The following is a 16,491-nucleotide window of genomic DNA, read 5'->3' on the forward strand; positions in this document are numbered from 1 at the left end:
ACACCAGGGGGCAGGGATCTGGGGCACCATAGAATCTGTCTACTATAGAAACCCTCTCCTCTGGCAGGAAAAAAATAAATTAGCAGTTGGATTTCTTTCCTCACATGCCACTGTCTTTGCCCTTTCTTCTCTCAAAAGGATGAAGAAAAGTTTGGGTTGCCTTGAAATGATCACCCACCTCTCTTTTCTTTGCTCCAACACAACTGTTGACTTAACCAGTTCCCATAAGCATACATAGGACCGCTTTCCTAGGTAAGGTTATTTTGGTTGCCAGAAACAGAAACTTGCCCTCGCTGGTTTGGCTCAGTGGATAGAACGTCAGCCTGCGGACTGAAGGGTCCAGGGTTCGATTCTGGTCAAGGGCACATGCCCAGGTTGTGGGTTTGATCCCATTGGGGGTGTGCAGGAGGCAGCCGATCAATGATTCTCTCTCATCATTGATGTTTCTCTCTCTCTCTCCTTTCCCTTCCTCTCCAAAATCAATACAAATATATTTTTTTAAAAAGAGAGAAACTTGTTCAAACTAGCTTAGTCAAAGGAGGAGAGTTTATTATAGGGATATCTCCAGGGACCTAAAGCCCTCCATTCTCTCTCTCTCTCTCTCTCTCTCTCTCTCTCTCTCTCTCTCTCTCTCTCTCAATGGCTACCCACTAAATCCAAAGTTCCATGTTCTCAGGTCAGGCCATAGGCAGATTCCTGTGCATGTCTGGATGCCAATTCTAACTTCCCAGGAGCAAACCCGACTGACCCAGCTTGGGTTAAATCTACACTCCTGACCCAATCAGCTGTGGCCGAGGATGGGCTGGCTGAGTACAAATGCTGTGGTGCCCTCTTGGAGATTGGATGTTCTCAAAGGAAGGGGTAGCAGCCAGAACAGTTTTGATCACAGCCACAGATCAAATATAAAATGTCTCACCTGTTGCACCTGTATTCTCAGCTCTGGATTCTCAACTCTGGAGGGTGACTGGAGAGATAACGCTGGAGTTAGGCCTAAACCAAAGGCTCTCAGAGGTAGGCAGGAGCTGAAGGGCTGGCATATAGAAGACTGATCGGCCATCTGTGGCCCTTGCAGGCAGGAATAGGATGCCACTAGCACGGAAGTGGGTTTCAGCGTCATGTAAAGAACTGCCAGATACTTAAAACCCAGCTAATCTTCTGTCATTCTCTTGTCCCTAAGAGCTGCACCATGATCCTGGAATGCCCTTCTCAGCCCACAACTTTCTTTTATTCAAAATGTTTTACAAGTACATATGTAGGCATTTATTGTATTCATTCCCATGGGCAGAGTAGAAACATCCCACTTTACAGATGAGCAAACAGAGGTGAGGTTCAGGATCCCCAGAGCTAGAATCCAAGGCCCTTCCTGCCACCTGCCCAGGCTGGCTAATTGCCCCCCCTCTCCCTAAGTCAGTTCCCTTGGCGCCACAGGAACTGCCCTGCATTTGGCATCATTATAGAACAGTCTTCATATCTCAGGCTGATATTTTGCTCAGTGGATAGAGCGTCAGCCTGCGAACCAAAGGGTCCTGGGTTCGATTCTGGTCAAGGGCAAGTACCTGGATGGCAGGCTCCTCCCCGGCCTGGGCCCTAGACAGGGCGTGTGCAGGAGGCAACCAATCGATGCATTTCTCTCACATTGATATTCTCTGTCTTTCCCTCTCTCTTCCACTCTCTCTAAATATCAAGGGGAAAATATCCTCAGGTGAGGATTAAAAAAATAATTAATTATAAAAAAAAGTGAGACTACACATCCCTGAAATCAAGGGTACTTACACCTCCCCTCCCCAAAATATCACTCACAGGTAGAATTTTGTGGCTTTTTAGTCACTGTCTGTTCGTTGAGGTGCAAGATAAGGACTCAAGCAAATTTCAGCAGTTGCAAGCAAATTACTGGGGCTGAAGGTAGTTCCATGTCGTTCCCCAGGATCTGTGAGTGTGCCTCTACCCTGAGCTCCTTTCCTCTGCCTTGCTCCTCCTCATCCAGCTCAGGGGTCACTCTTCACAGTAATCTCACTGACCCTCACTCCTGCCCACTCCCAAACACCCCACCCTTGTTAAAGATTCATCTGGGTGCCCATAGCCCTTATATTTAATGCACACAACCCTCAGAAGTTAAGGGAACAAGGTTTAGCATCATCAGATGGAAGTCAAATCCTCCACCCCTCACTAGCTGTGTGACCTTGAGCCAGTAACTTACCCTCTCTGGGCTTGTCTCATCTGTAGAACAAGAATGATAGCATATTCATCTCATAGGAGCAGTGTTCCCTGAGATAATACATGTGAGTAGTGAGCACTGATGAATGATGCGTGGTAAGCAGTGAGCACTCAGTAATTGCATGAGAACTGACTTGCAAGACCTTTAGAACAGAGCGTGGCATCAAATAATATAGTAGTAGTAGTAGTAGTAGTATTGTCATCATTTCTCATACTGCCCTTGATAAATTGCCAGTTGATATGTCTGCCTTATCAATGAGAAAAGGGTGTGTCATTTACTCTCAATCCCCATTGCTGCCATATAGCACCCACCTAATAAACAGCGGTTCGTTGCACAAACGAACAGATAGACTCTGTTATGCCCTACAGGGCATAGAAGTAAATTCAAAAGCCTGGGAAGAAGGCACACACAGCCTGGGCTGGTCTGAAGGCTCGAAGGCCCACTTCTGTAAAAGGGCCAGATAGTACATTTTTAGGCTGTCTGGGCCATACACTCTGTTGCAAACATTCAGCTCTGCCATTGTAGTGGGAAAGTGGCCATAGGCAATAGGTAAATAAATGGACTTAGCTGTATTCCAATAAAATTTTATTTATGGTTACTAAAATTTAAACTTCCTATTACTTTCACAGCACGAAATGCTATTCTTTTGATTTCTCCCTCCCCCCCCCCCGCCCCAATCACTTACAAATGGAAAAACAGTCCTTAGCTCGTTAGCCGCTCAAAACCAGGGGGCTGGTTAGGTTTCGCACGTACAGGTTAGCCTTTGCCAACGCTCGCTCTAGGGTTCAGCCGAGGAGTTTGCGCTCCTAGGAGGGCGCCGGCAGGGATGCTGGCTTCGGATTGGGCCAGGGACAGTGGGCGGGACCGAAGGTGGGCATCCTGACGTGTACGTGGTGGGGAGGGGTAGTCCCGGATTGGTCCACACCGGCGGCTGAGAGCGCGAGGCGGGTTCAGCACTCAGCCAATCAGCGCTGCGCTTCCACATCGCCCCGCCTCGCGCTAGCGTCTACGTCACGCGGGGAGTGCGCTACCTCTCTTGCGCGTCCAACACCACTTCCGGGCACAGGCGCGGCGTGACGTCAGGAGGAGGGCAGGTAAGGGCTGGTAGGCGGAGGGGCGGCCAGGCCGGTAGGGGCCCGGGTAGTGGGGTGAAGTGGAGTGAAGTGGGGGTGTCAAGCTGCTACCTCACCCAATCTCGGAGCCGTCCTACTGACACGAGCACGCCGGAGGGGCCCTACGGTTCTGGGGTCGCGGGCCCGTTGTCCGGAGCGGCCCCGGTCCCAGGCGTGACCCCGGACCCAAATCCCGGGCTACGGCCGTGACTCCAGGCCCATATTATGCCTGAAGGGCCCCTCGGTTTACTACATCTAGAAAATGGAACCAGTAAGCCCCTACCTCGCTGGGTCGTGGTGAAGATTTTGTAAAATAACTCTTGTAAAACGGTGGACATGAGAAACCATCACAACCACCAACGTGGTTAATTCGGCGTTAGGTGCTGTAGTGAGAACTTGAACTCACTGAGTCTTAACTGCAACCTTATCAGGTTGATACTTTGGTAAACCCTACTTTATAGATGAGGAAACGGAGGCCCAAAGAAAGTGAGCAGCTTGTCCAAAGTCAGGCCACTAGCAAGCAGCAGAGTCGGTATCCGAGTCCAAGTAGTATGTCCTGGGCAAATACAGGCTATGATTACTCTTGACACCAAGGATCAGAGATTCCCATCTATCCAGCCTATTATACTATTCACTAGGGTGGTAAACCATGTTAAGACTCCTGGCTCCTGTAAACGCAGTACTTTGTGCAAGCACTTCCCACGGTGTTATTTCATCCACAGCAACCCCAGAAAGTCAGTCCTGTCGCCCTCATCCGCTCTTTACAGGTGAGGAAATATAATAATTCAGGGAAGCTCGGACACTGGCCAAGGCCACCCAGTGAGTGAGGAGTAAAGCTGAGATTCAAGCCCAGGGAACTGTGACCCCAAAGCCTGGGTGGGCACTTAGCTCTTTTGTTAGTAAAAACATCCAGGGGCACTCTCTATAGATGGAGGACCCGAGATAGAGAGAGGTTCGGGACAGTGTCGGAGCTGTTTACATCCAGGGCTTTGCCCCCTGGTTCTGTCTCCCCATCAGCTTCTGACCCTGGACAAGTTGCTTAAGTCCCCAAGTCAGTTGGAAATAATAGTGACAATACAGAGTAAATGAGGCAGTGGTGTCAGGCTCAGTGCAGCGCCTGGCACACAGTAACCATTAGAGAGTGCACAACTAAAGTAGCAGCAACAATTAGACCAAGCTTCCTGACTAGCACAGGGAGCTGGCAGATGATACCCACAGGCCAAAACCAGCCTGATTTTGAACAACCTGCCAGCTAAGAGAGATACTGACTTCTTAAATGATGGGGGGAAACTCAAAAGGAGAATACTTTGTAACGAGCGACAATCATGTGAAACGCAAATTTCAGTTATATTGGAGTACAGTACACCCATTCATTTACATCTTGTTCACAGCTACTTTCTGAGAACTGGGCGATGGGCAGAATGGAGTTGTTGGGACACAGACAGTCTGGTCCGGAAAGCCAGCAGCATTTACTATATGTTCCTTAACAGAAAACTTGCCAATCCCAATTCAGGACCTAAAAGTCTCTCCTCCAAACATGCAGGGTGTAGGGGATATCTAACCCCCAGTTTTAGGAGCCCTGCATTTGATACCTGTGTCACCTGCCACTGATTCTTAACGGAAATTTCAATCAGTTACCAATGGTTCTTCTGTCAGAACTTTTTTTTTAGTGTTTTTTTTTTTTATCCTCACCCAAGGATATGTTTATTGACTTTAGAGAGAGAGAAACATCCATCAGTCGCCTTCTGTACCTACCCTGACCAGGGATCAGACCAATAGCATTTTGGTGAACCGGACTACACACCAGCTAACTGAGCCAGAGGCCAGGCCTTCTGTCAAAATTTATTAGAGGCCAGGCACTGTCCTTGGTGCTAGAGATATGGCAAGGTGAGATCTTGCAGAGGAGGCAAAACTGTAGACAAGTAAACAGACACAGGGTGATGTGACAGGAACTCCAGGGGAGAAGTGACTCCAGTGAGGCCTCTGACAAAAGTGATGTTTGAGCTGAGACCTGTGACAAAGAACAGACAGCTTTTGGAGGAGTGCTCGAGGCAGTGGGCCTGCACCTGCTTAGCCTCAAGGCAGCCAGGAAGCCAGAGTGAGCACGGGGGAGAGGGGTGAGCAGCAGGCTTGGAGAGGGAGGCAGGGGTTCCATAGCCCACAGCCGGGGGGCCGAGGAGGGTACATGATTCTCAAAGCAATGGGAGTAACTGGAGGGGTTTAAGCAAGACAGCGATATTTTAGATTTATTTTTTAAAAGATCCTCCTAGCGTCTGTGAGACGAACAGACCGTGGGAATTGAGGGCAGAGTGAGACCGGAGAGAGGTGACTACACTGGTCCAGGGGAGCGATGGCAGGGGCCATGGAGGGGTGAGAAGTGTTAGCTGTGAATATATGTTGGGTGGCGAGTGGACAGGACACTCTAAACCAACAAGCGCTGCTCTTTGGACACCTGGGGGAAGGCTCTTCGGAGTCGACACCACCTTACCCAGCCCACAGCATCTTCTCAGGGGAGCCGTGGCCCCTCTGCCCGGCTCCCCAGGAGAGTGGGACTGCGCAGATGGTCAGCACAGCACAGTCCGTGTCAGTGTCTTGTCATCTTTGCAGATTGGCCACGTTGAGGGTGAGGACCAGTAGGCAGCTCCCAAGATGGTGAGTAGACTGGCTTGTGGCTTCTTGGGGTTCTTTTCTAGTCTTCATTAGACCCCCACGGTAGCCCCTTCCTCCCCTAAAGCCCTTCCCTGTCCCTGAGCTCTAAGATGGTATTTTCAAACTCCGGATTCATGATCTTTTGGTGCAGTAGTTCTCAAACTTTGCTTCACATTAAAATCACCCCAGAAGCTTTTTTCTTTCTTTGATTTTTTTTTTAATGAGGTGAAATTCTCATAACAAAATTAACCATTTTAAAGTGTATTATCCCATGGCATTCATAATGTTGTGCAGCCACCATCTCTTAACTACTTCCAAAATGTTTCCTTCACCCAAAAGGAAACTCCTTCCCTATTAGCAGTCACTCCCCTTCCCCCCTCCTCCAGCCCCTAGCAACCACTAGTCTGCTTCATGTCTCTATGGATTTGCCTATTCAGGACATTTCATGTAAATGGGACCATATACCATTTGGCCTTTATATCTGGCCTCTTTCACTTAACGTATCGTCTTCAAGATTCACCCAGGTTGTAGCATGTATCAGACAGAGCCTCATTTCTTTTTATGGTTGAATGATATTCCAATGTGTGGATGGACTGCCTTTGGTTTATCCATTTATCCATTGATGGGCATTTGGGTTGTTTCCACTTGTTGGCTGTTGGGAACAATGCTGCTGTGAACAGGATTTGTTTAAACATGTTTTCCAGGTTGCTTTTTAAAAGCCCAGTGTTCAGGCGCTACTCTCGAGAGCAGGTCCTTTGTCAGGAGTTTTCTGGGCGTGGATCCCAGATAGCAGTATTTTAATTTTTAAAAAAATATATTTTATTGATTTTTTTACAGAGAGGAAGAGAGAGGGATAGAGAGTTAGAAACATCGATAAGAGAGAATCATCGATCAGCTACCTCTTGCACAACCCCTTCTGGGGATGTGCCCGCAACCAAAGTACATGCCCTTGACCGGAATCAAACCTGGGACCTTTCAGTCCACAGGCCGATGCTCTATCCACTGAGCCAAACCGGTTTCGGCAAGATAGCAGTGTTTTAGAAACACCTCAGGTGGTTGTAATGTGCAGCCAAGTTTGAGACCCACTGCTTTGGTCATTCAGTCATCTCAGCAAGTGGCTGCCAGCTTTTGAAAAGAGACTCCCCAGCCAGGGTAAGGGTTCTTTCATGAGACCTGTGCCTCAGCTGTATTGCGGGCATGTCTGCCCTGTTGCATTGTTAAATGTGTCTTACTGTAAGTCAGACCCCCAAAAATACAAAAGCCATTGCTCTAGGAGAGTGGAACCCTCGTGGAATTTTCCATGGCAACAACAGTGGGTTTTTCTCCCAGGTCACCAGTCCTTGATCAGACATGGAGCCCAGGGCCGTCCTCAGTCTCCCTCATCCAAGTCCCACCCCTCAAGGCTGCACCACTAGGTCTCCTGCAGGACACTCTCTGAGTCATGTCTCTCTTCTGCTTTCCAGGGTGAAAGGAAAGGTGTAAACAAGTACTACCCTCCAGATTTCAACCCTGAAAAGGTAAGAGGCAGGCTTCCTTCCCATGTCCATGATTGCAGAGACCTCACGGGGCAGGGTGAGGTCTGTCCCAGGGCATCCTCATCATCGGAGCCACAGCTGCAGAAGCATGGGCGACCCTGAGATCTCTCTGCCTTGCTCTTGTGGCACGAGTCTTGGGGTAGTCTTCATCCCCAGAGGAAAACATGGCTCTCATCAGTGACCTACTCTGTGCTCAGCTTGGCGTATTTCCAGCAGAACTCAGGATGAGTTCAGGCACTCAGGCCCTGGGTCAGATCCCAGCCCCTCTGGTCTCCTCGTACCCTCTGCTGTTCCCTCTGCTTGGAGTCTCTTCCTCCATTTGACCGCAAGGTTTCTTCCCTTCCTTTAGGTCTCTACTCACACAGGGCCTCCCTTATTTCTTATTTCATTAATTCTCTTATTTAATTCTCTTATTTCATTACCTAGTGATGTTTCTCTTCATAGCCCTATAAGGGCTCCCTGACACATTATCTATTTACTTGAGTGTTGTCCATTTCCCCTTTAGAACATTCTCTCCACTCAGGTAGAGACATTCCATCTTGTTCACGGCTGTGTCCTCATACAATAGAGGCTGAGTGAGTCAGTGCGATCTGGCGGCATGGCCCCAGGCCCTTGACTCAGCCTCTCTGCACCACAGTTTTCCCATGTCAAAAAGGAAATAAAACAACCTGTCCTCACAGAATCGCTGAGGGATTAAAATGAGGCAACGCACGTAAAGTAGTCAGTAAACGTTTGCCAGTTCTCCCCACGACACCCAGAGGTAATTACGGAACCTAGACTCCGGAAGGCAAATGGTGAGGTTACTACCCAGGGTCACACAGCTCTTTCAGCTCTAAAATGGGAGAGGAAAGATTCAAATTCATGTATTCATGAGCCCAACCTTCGCCAGAGCCTCTGTGCCTTCCATTGTGCTGTTAATACCCCTGGTAGGTCATAAGAAAGAGGCCTCTCTCAGCCTATGCCGGAGAGCATGACTTTGCCCAGCTTAGCAGTGCTAACCTGCTCCTTCCTCCTCTCTGCACAGCATGGCTCTCTCAACCGATACCACAACAGCCACCCGCTCCGGGAGCGGGCTCGGAAGCTGTCCCAGGGCATTCTCATCATCAGGTAAGGCCTGAGAACTCCTGCCCCTTGTGCCACCTGGCCTCAATCTCAAGGAGAATTCAGCACTCCAATGTGCCCAGTGCTGCAGGATCTTAATTCTGTTAAGCAGAGAGTCACTATATCAGTCAGCTGTTGCCACATAACCAAACAATAAGCACGTATTGCTCACAAGCCCAAGGCTCAGCTGAATGGCTCTGTTGGCCTGGACTGGCCTGGCTGTAGGAACATTCGTCAACCATTCTTTATCCCCTCTAAGTACGCGCCCTTTGCGGTGCGGCTGCGGCCAGAGTTGCAGGTGTGGAGTCCAAGGGAGAGCCCAGTGGACAAAAGCAAATAAGCTGTTTTCTGTTTGTGTAGATTCGAGATGCCATATAACATCTGGTGTGATGGCTGCAAGAACCACATTGGCATGGGTGAGTGTCCACCCACCCCCTGCTCCCACCCAGCCCACCCTCTTCAGTCCCACAGACATTGAAGCCCATTAACCACCAGGGTCATCTCCGTCAGGGACTCCCAATCAGGAGTCTGGGAGGAGGTGGCACCCAAGTGACTGGCGGGCTGCGGATGCCTCATTGCAGAGTGGTGAGGAGGCCGAGCTTTGTGTTCATCTCCTAGCTGAGTGACCCTGGGCCAGTGACTGAGCCTCTGTGTGCCTCAGTTTACCCATCTGTAAAGTTCAGATGGTCTGAGTGTCCACCTGTGTGGCATGTAAAGTATGTAGTGCACAGCCTGGCCTGCATGGTTCAGTGGTTGAGCATTGACCTATGAACCAAGAAGTCACGGTTTGATTCCCAGTCAGGGCACATACCTGGGTTGCGGGCCCAGTCCACAGTGGGGATGTGCAGGAGGCAGCTGATGAATGATTCTCTCTCATCATTGATGTTTATATCTCTCTCTCCCCTCTCCCTTCCTCTTTGAAATCAATAAAAATATATTTTAATAAATAAAGTATGTAGTGCACAGCACGTGGCATATGGGAGGGCTCGTAAATTCAGTCTGCTGCTATCACTGTCCTTGACTGTCACCATTAGCATTTGGGCCTCTGACTGTGCCACAGGTGCACTGATGGATAGACAGGCATGGTCCAAGGTCTTGTTCAACTCTCCTGACTTTGTTTCCTCCTCTGGGATCCTCACGGCGCCTCCCTCAGCTCCTCACATAGCACCTGGGCCAGGGGAGCAGCTCATTCTGTAAACAGGAGCTGAGGGCTCTCAGTGAGAGGATCCAGTTCTCCTGGCAAAGGCTGTGGAAGTGCAGGAAGGGGTAGGCCAAGCCAGCGACTGCTGAGGAGGACAAGTGAGTCCCTGTGGTGTCTCCCTGATCAGACCCAGCCAGGGAATCTGCCTTAAAGGCCACCAGGCACTCAGGGACAAAAAGTGGGGCTTGGCCTGACACCACCACACATGGGTCACCCTCAGGGACATGATTGGAAGCAGGACCCATGAGAGGAAAACCCAGCTAAGCCACACCACTCGCCAGCCCAAGCCCTGTTTTTCTAGTTTAAGCATTTTTCACTGATAAACAAGTTCATACAGAGTCAAGAATATATATCATCTTGCCCTAACCGGTTTGGCTCAGTGGATAGAGCGTCGGCCTGCAGACTGAAGGGTCCCAGGTTCGATTCCGGTCAAGGGCATGTACCTTGGTTGTGGGCACATCCCCAGTAGGGAGTGTGCTGGAGGCAGCTGATCAATGTTTCTAATTCTCTATCCCTCTCCCTTACTCTCTAAAATATATAAAATATATATATAAATATATATATATATTAAATATAAAAAAAAAGAATATATATCATCTAACTAGCAAAATAATAAAAAAGACCTGAAAATTCTCTAGAAAAATAATAAGTCCAGCCCTTCTCAAATGTTTGCTGAGTCAGGCCCTATTCTAAGCAATATGTGTTTTATTAGCTCCTGCAGTTTTCACAATAGCCCTGTACAGTAGGCATTATAATCATCCCTATTGCATAGATGTGGAAACAGGCCAGAGGGATGAGGTTGCTGGCCTGAGCTCACACAGCGGATAGGTGGTGGAATTGAGATTCATCCCAGACCCTCTGGCTCCTGCCTACCCTCCTCTGTGGCTTGAGCACCTGTCACACAGCCTGAGCAGAGCTCTTTGCTGCCTTGAATTTCAGTGCCCTCCTGAGGTACCTCCTCTGCAGGGGAGCAAAATACCACCCCTGCCTGCCCCCAACCCGGGTGCGTGGGCTCCAGCCCAGCCTGAGCCTCCACTCCCCTTCTCCTTCCAGGTGTTCGTTACAACGCAGAAAAGAAGAAGGTTGGCAATTACTACACGACCCCGATCTACAGGTAGAGGCAGCCTGGCAGGTGTCTCAGGGACACGTGGGTGGCCGCAGGGCGAATGGGCTGTAAATGAGTCTTAAGGGGAGGGGTGCTGGTACCCTCTTCCTGATGGCCATCACCTGTGTTCTGTCCGGAAAATCATCCTGGTGTGTGAATCAGTATGTCCCTCTGTCTAAACCCCTCCATGGCTCCCACCTTCCTCAGAGTAAAAGTCCTCCCCATGGCCCACAAGACCCCTGACACCCTGCTCTCTCCCATCCCTGCTCTCACCTCCTCCCACACTTCCCCTCGCTCACTCTGCACCAGCCACACGGGCTCCTCACTGTCCCTCTCTCTTACCCAGAGAGGCTCCACCTCTGTTCCCTCTGCCTGGAACAATCTTCCCCAGACATCTGCAAGGCTCCTTCTCTAGGGTTTCTACTCCAGCACCGCCTCTCAAAGAGGACTTTTCTAAAGTGGCGAGTACCACCCGCACTCTGGTTGCTTGTGTCTTTGTGGGCAACATGGCTGCTGCTGGAATGTTCATCCCTCCGAGTGCAGGTTGATTTGTTTCACTGCTATGTCCCTGGCAGCTGGTGCCAAGCCAGCCACAGAGCAGCCTAGCTCAGGAGTGTTTGTTGAGTAAATGAATGAGCGAACAAATGAATGAATGAATAAACTCCAGACAGAAGTTAGTTCTGGCGTAATGGGACCATGTCTGTCTCGCCATGGCTGTATCCCCAGGTATGGAACTTGGTAGGTAGTAGATGCTCAGTAAACACTTGTTGAATGATGCGCACAGGTAGAAGGAAGCAGGCAGGGGTCACATGGCAGCCTGGGGTGGCTGCAGTGTCCTGATTCCTGCCCACCTCCCAGATTCCGGATGAAATGCCACCTCTGCATCAACTACATCGAGATGCAGACAGACCCTGCCAACTGTGACTATGTGATCGTGAGTGGTGCCCAGCGCAAGGAGGAGCGCTGGGACATGGCAGACAATGAGCAGGTGCTGACGACAGGTGAGCACCTCAGGCAGCCCAAAGCCACCCCTGCCTGACCCTGACCCTGACCCTGAGCCTGAGGTGGGTCCCAGAAGGCCCAGCCACATTCCCACCCTTGCAGAGCATGAGAAAAAGCAGAAGCTGGAGACAGATGCCATGTTCCGTCTGGAGCACGGGGAGGCCGACCGAAGCACACTCAAGAAGGCCCTCCCCACCCTGAGCCACATCCAGGAGGCACAGAGCGCCTGGAAGGACGACTTCGCCCTCAACAGCATGCTGCGGAAAAGGTTCCGGGTGAGTGGCTTCCAGCCAGGATTGGAACCACAGGCAGGCGGGGGCACCTGGCATCACAAACATGGCAAGTTAAGACCCAGGTCCAGCCCTGTCCCCATCACATACTAGCTACAGGCATGTCATTTCATCCACTGAACCTATTTTTTCCACCTGCATCATGAAGACCTCACAGCGCCCATGGGAGGCACCCAGCCCAGTGGCTATTTTTAAGCTCGTAGCGCCTTCCCCTGTGGGGACTGGGCTTCGCTTTCAACAGATCTCAAAGGGTAAACGAGCCTCAGGCTGGGGCCCGGGTGAAGCCTGACCCTGCTGTGGGTATCATGGAGGCCCAGCAGGGTACTGACCAACTGGTCAACTCCTAACACACATTTCATAGGCCCACTCAGCTGTCCCAAAACAAAATCCATAGGCTGTCAACCTGCCCCAAAATAATTTCCAAAATCATCCCTGCCATGTGCTATGAGAAAAAAAGGGGAAATCATTTATAATAAAATACAAACAGTAATGCATATTTCAATTTGTGTAATGTGTGGGCAAGATATCTGCACCTGTGTGGAGAGTCACAAGGGCACAGGTACAAATGCCAAAGGACACCGGGGTATTGCCGTCAGTGACCACAGGGGCTCCTGAAGTTGTGCCAAAAATGCTTGGTGGAGCTATGAAAACTAGTGCCCTGGCTGGGTAGCTCACCCATACAAAGGGGGTTTTCACCCTTGCAGGGTCTGACAGGGCACTGTGAGAACCTTCTCCTCTCTCTCTGTGGGGGGGACTGTGCCCCAGGACACTACCAGTGGAGCCCAAGCAGGAGCGTTAGGGCTAACCCCACAGGCCACAAGTTCCCTCACTATCCTACAGCTCCCATCTCTTCCTGCTTCCTCTTCTGATCATTCTCTGGTCATCATCAGGAATGAAATTACTAGTTTTTGTCTTTTTATTTATTTGAGAGAGAGAGGAGAGAGAAGAACAATCAATTTGTTTCACTTACTTATACATTCATTGGTTGAGTCTTATATGTGCCCTAACTGGGGATTGAACCCTAAACCTTGGTGTATGGGGACTACACTAACCAACTGAGCTACCCATCCAGGGCTCTAGTTTTCTTACTAATTACTTGTTACTAGAAGTGCTTCCCTGCAGCCATGCCTGTGCCCTGAGCTGTGTGTCCCCTGCCTTCTGGGCTTCTACACGTGGTAGAAGGACCCTCAAACATAACATCCCAGTGAGCCTACCTCAGTCCCTAACCTACCCCGCCCACATCCCCTCTTCTCAATAGAGAAGTTATCTGTCCACCCTGGCTGGGTGGCCCAGTTGGTTGGAGCATCATCCCATACACCAAAAGGTTGGGGGTTCAATTCCTAGTCGGGGCACACACCTAGGTTGCGGGTTCAGTCCCCAGTTGGGATATGTATGGGAGGCAATCAATTTCTCTCTCTCCTTCTCTCTTTCTCTTCCTCTCTCTCTAAAATCAATAAAAATATATCCTCGGGAGAGGATAAAAAGAAGAAGAAGAAGGCATCTGTTCTAGGCAGAATTCCCAAAGCTTGGAGTTGGCCTTAACTCCACCTCCCCATCTCCAGTTAGCAAGTCTGTCAGCCTGTACCTTCAAATTATAACGGGTATCTGGCTACTTCCACACCCCCATCATCTCCTACCTGGACTAGCACAGTCCCTCTGCCCTGGTCTACAGGCTCTCACCCTCGTACCCCCAACATTCTGTTTCTCCCCCACCCCCACCAGGGCACGCCTATGAACACCTGAGTCAGTCACCTCCTTCCTGTGTTCAGAACCCTCCCTCCGTGGCTCCCACTTAAAGTAGAAGCCAAAGTCTTTCCCACTGGGTCTCAATGATCTGCCCCTTCCCCTCCCCACCCCCATCTCCACCTTCCCCTTGTTCACTCTGCTCCACCCAGTGGCCTCCTTACTCTCCTCAGCAGCTCCAAGCATACTTCTGTCTCAGGGCCTTTGCACAGGCTCTTCCCTCCACTTTACAACGCTCTTCCACCAGATTCCCACATGGCCCCTCACTCAGATGTCTTTTCGCGGATATGATCTTCTCCAGGAGACAGTCCCTGAGCCTCTTCTTCCTCCTGTATCACATTTAAAGTTGAATCCCCTGGCCACTCCCTACCCGTTTCCTGGCATTCTTTTTCTCCCATCACTGTTGTCTCACTCACCCACTAGAATGTCAGTTCCACAAGGGCAAGGATTTTTGTCTGCTCTCTGCTGTGTTCCCAATGTCTAGAACAGTGATGGGCAACCTTTTGAGCTTGGTGTGTCAAACTTTGCCAAAAAAACTGAGCATAACTCGGGTAGTGTGTCACTTTGAGGAAAAAACTAACTCCAAGACTCTAGTCACAAATGTTTCATCCTCAGGAGCAGCAAATGTATCATCCTCGGCATGCGGCCGCGTGTCATCAGAAATGGCTACGCGGGTCAGTACTGACACGCGTGTCATAGGTTCGCCATCACTGGTCTAGAACAAGGCCTGGGACAAGATGGGTGTTATGTAAATATTTGTGGAATGAATGAGTGAAGAACTGATGGTACACATATTAATAACAATTGTGCCTCCCATTTGTTAAGCAACTTTTGTGCCGCAGCCATAGTGTGAGGCTTTTTTCTCCCGTGAGCTTTGAGAGGAGGAAACAGACCTGGAGGTCTGGAGCAATGGTGTGCGTCAGCAGGCATGGAAGAGACACGGCTTTGATACCACCTCACTTCCCCCAACAGGAAAAGAAAAAAGCCCTGCAGGAGGAGGAGGAGAGGGACCAGGCACTGCAGGCCAAGGCGAGCCTGGCCATCCCCCTGGTGCCTGAGACAGAGGACGACCGCAGGCTGGCCGCCCTGCTCAAGTTCCATACGCTGGACTGTGCGTGGGGGCTGGAGGGCATGGGTTGGGATGGGGAGAGATGGGGGGTCCCGGCTTTGAAGGGCAGACCCGGGCAGAGGGTGGCTTTGGACCTCTTTCCCCTCCTCTCCCTCTCCCCCAGCATATGAGGACAAGCAGAAACTCAAGCGGACAGAGATCATCAGCCGCTCCTGGTTCCCCTCGACCTCGGGGCCCAGCAACTGCAGCAAAGCTGGCAGCGTCCTAAAGAAGCTGGCCCAGAACCGAAAACCTGCACCTGCCGCCTCCCCCATCACCGTCGGGGGCCTGGGTATTGTTCGAAGGCAGTCCCGGGAGACCTCAGAGAGCCCACAGCACGTTGCTGAGACCTCCAAGTCGGGGAAGCTACAGGTATCAGAGGGCACCACCCAGGACTTGCCCACATCCCCCCAAGACTGCTCTCAGGAGACAGCCAAGACCCCCAAGACAAAGGAACCTCAAGGGCAGAATGAGGGCTGTCAGGACAGGCCCCGGTCCTCATCAGGCTCCTCCCAAGAGGCAGCCGATCCCCAGGACACACCACGCCCCTGCACCCTCAACTCTTCCCTTGTGGCTGACTACTCAGACTCATCAGAGAGTGAGTGATTTCGGGGACTGGACCCCCTCTGGAGGCTGAGGCATACCCAGGAGGTCCCTCAAAGACTGCAGCCTCACTGAACCACCAGCCTCCGAGACCTCAAACATCACCCTTCCTCAGACCTCGCCTTCCCGAGGGATGGAATTATTTATTTGGTCCTGAAGAGGGGGAGAGGGTGTGTGTGCCTTGTAGGACATCCCCCCTCCCCAGACTTATTAAAGCTGTTTCTTTGCCCTTGCCTCCGGTTACTAGATGGGCCCAGGGGCTGCCCCTCTACCCCACCCCATCCAACCAAGCTGGCAGGCCTCTCATAGCAAATGGTGATGCCGGGCTACAGCTGTGACCACCGCGATGGTCCTCACCCAGGATGATGAGGGTTTCAAGGTAGTGGCTCAGGTTGGTCTGCAATCAGGGCAGACTTCCCAGAGGAAGTGACACGGGCTGAGTGGGAAGGGTGGGTAGGGGATCAGGCAGCAGGAACCACGCAGGGGGCCCAAGATTGGGGGGCACATGGGGTGCTTATGCAGGTGTGAGCTGTTCATTGTCCCCAGCCCATGGGGACACCTTACAAGGGTCACTAAAAAGGTCCCAGCGTGTTGCTGCTTTTGAATGAAACGTAAGACAGCAGAAAATAGTTCAAAACAGCCACACATACACCAGGAAATAATAGCCTGTCACCTCCCCCTAACCTTGGAAAAGGAAGATCATTTCACAGATACTGATGGAACACTGGGAGGGTGCCAGGCACTGTTCTAGCCACAGGGGAAACAGCGATGAACAAATGCAACCCTCTTGGGGCTGAGGTTCCAGCTGAATTCGTACTCAGGGCATG

General features: G+C 50.9%; 1 protein-coding gene across 3 annotated transcripts; it reads left to right on the top strand.

Annotated features, from left to right (window-relative positions):
- Positions 1-3,250: 3,250 nt before the first annotated feature.
- On the top strand, positions 3,251-15,897 carry YJU2B (YJU2 splicing factor homolog B). Of its 3 annotated transcripts, XM_054716848.1 has the most exons (11): positions 3,251-3,309; positions 5,935-5,979; positions 7,440-7,493; positions 8,536-8,618; positions 8,973-9,028; positions 9,108-9,197; positions 10,867-10,927; positions 11,777-11,919; positions 12,023-12,195; positions 14,926-15,064; positions 15,186-15,897. In XM_054716848.1, exons 2-11 carry the CDS (start codon positions 5,977-5,979, stop codon positions 15,665-15,667), a joined length of 1,284 nt encoding a protein of 427 aa, XP_054572823.1. In that variant the 5' UTR covers positions 3,251-3,309; positions 5,935-5,976; the 3' UTR covers positions 15,668-15,897. The 3 variants fall into 3 exon arrangements, with proteins under 3 accessions (XP_054572823.1, XP_027990371.2, XP_054572822.1); XM_028134570.2 differs by lacking the exon at positions 9,108-9,197; XM_054716847.1 differs by lacking the exons at positions 3,251-3,309; positions 9,108-9,197 and adding an exon at positions 4,050-4,094.
- The last annotated feature ends 594 nt before the right edge of the window (positions 15,898-16,491 follow it).

This window comes from Eptesicus fuscus, chromosome 6 (genome assembly GCF_027574615.1).
Source record: "Eptesicus fuscus isolate TK198812 chromosome 6, DD_ASM_mEF_20220401, whole genome shotgun sequence".
NCBI lineage: Eukaryota > Metazoa > Chordata > Mammalia > Chiroptera > Vespertilionidae > Eptesicus > Eptesicus fuscus.

Bases quoted from the DNA above. Each gene is read 5' to 3' on its own strand.
- YJU2B (XM_054716848.1), top strand. The intron at 7,494-8,535 runs GTAAGAGGCAGG...CTCTCTGCACAG, and splicing joins CAGATTTCAACCCTGAAAAG to CATGGCTCTCTCAACCGATA. The intron at 12,196-14,925 runs GTGAGTGGCTTC...TTCCCCCAACAG, and splicing joins TGCTGCGGAAAAGGTTCCGG to GAAAAGAAAAAAGCCCTGCA.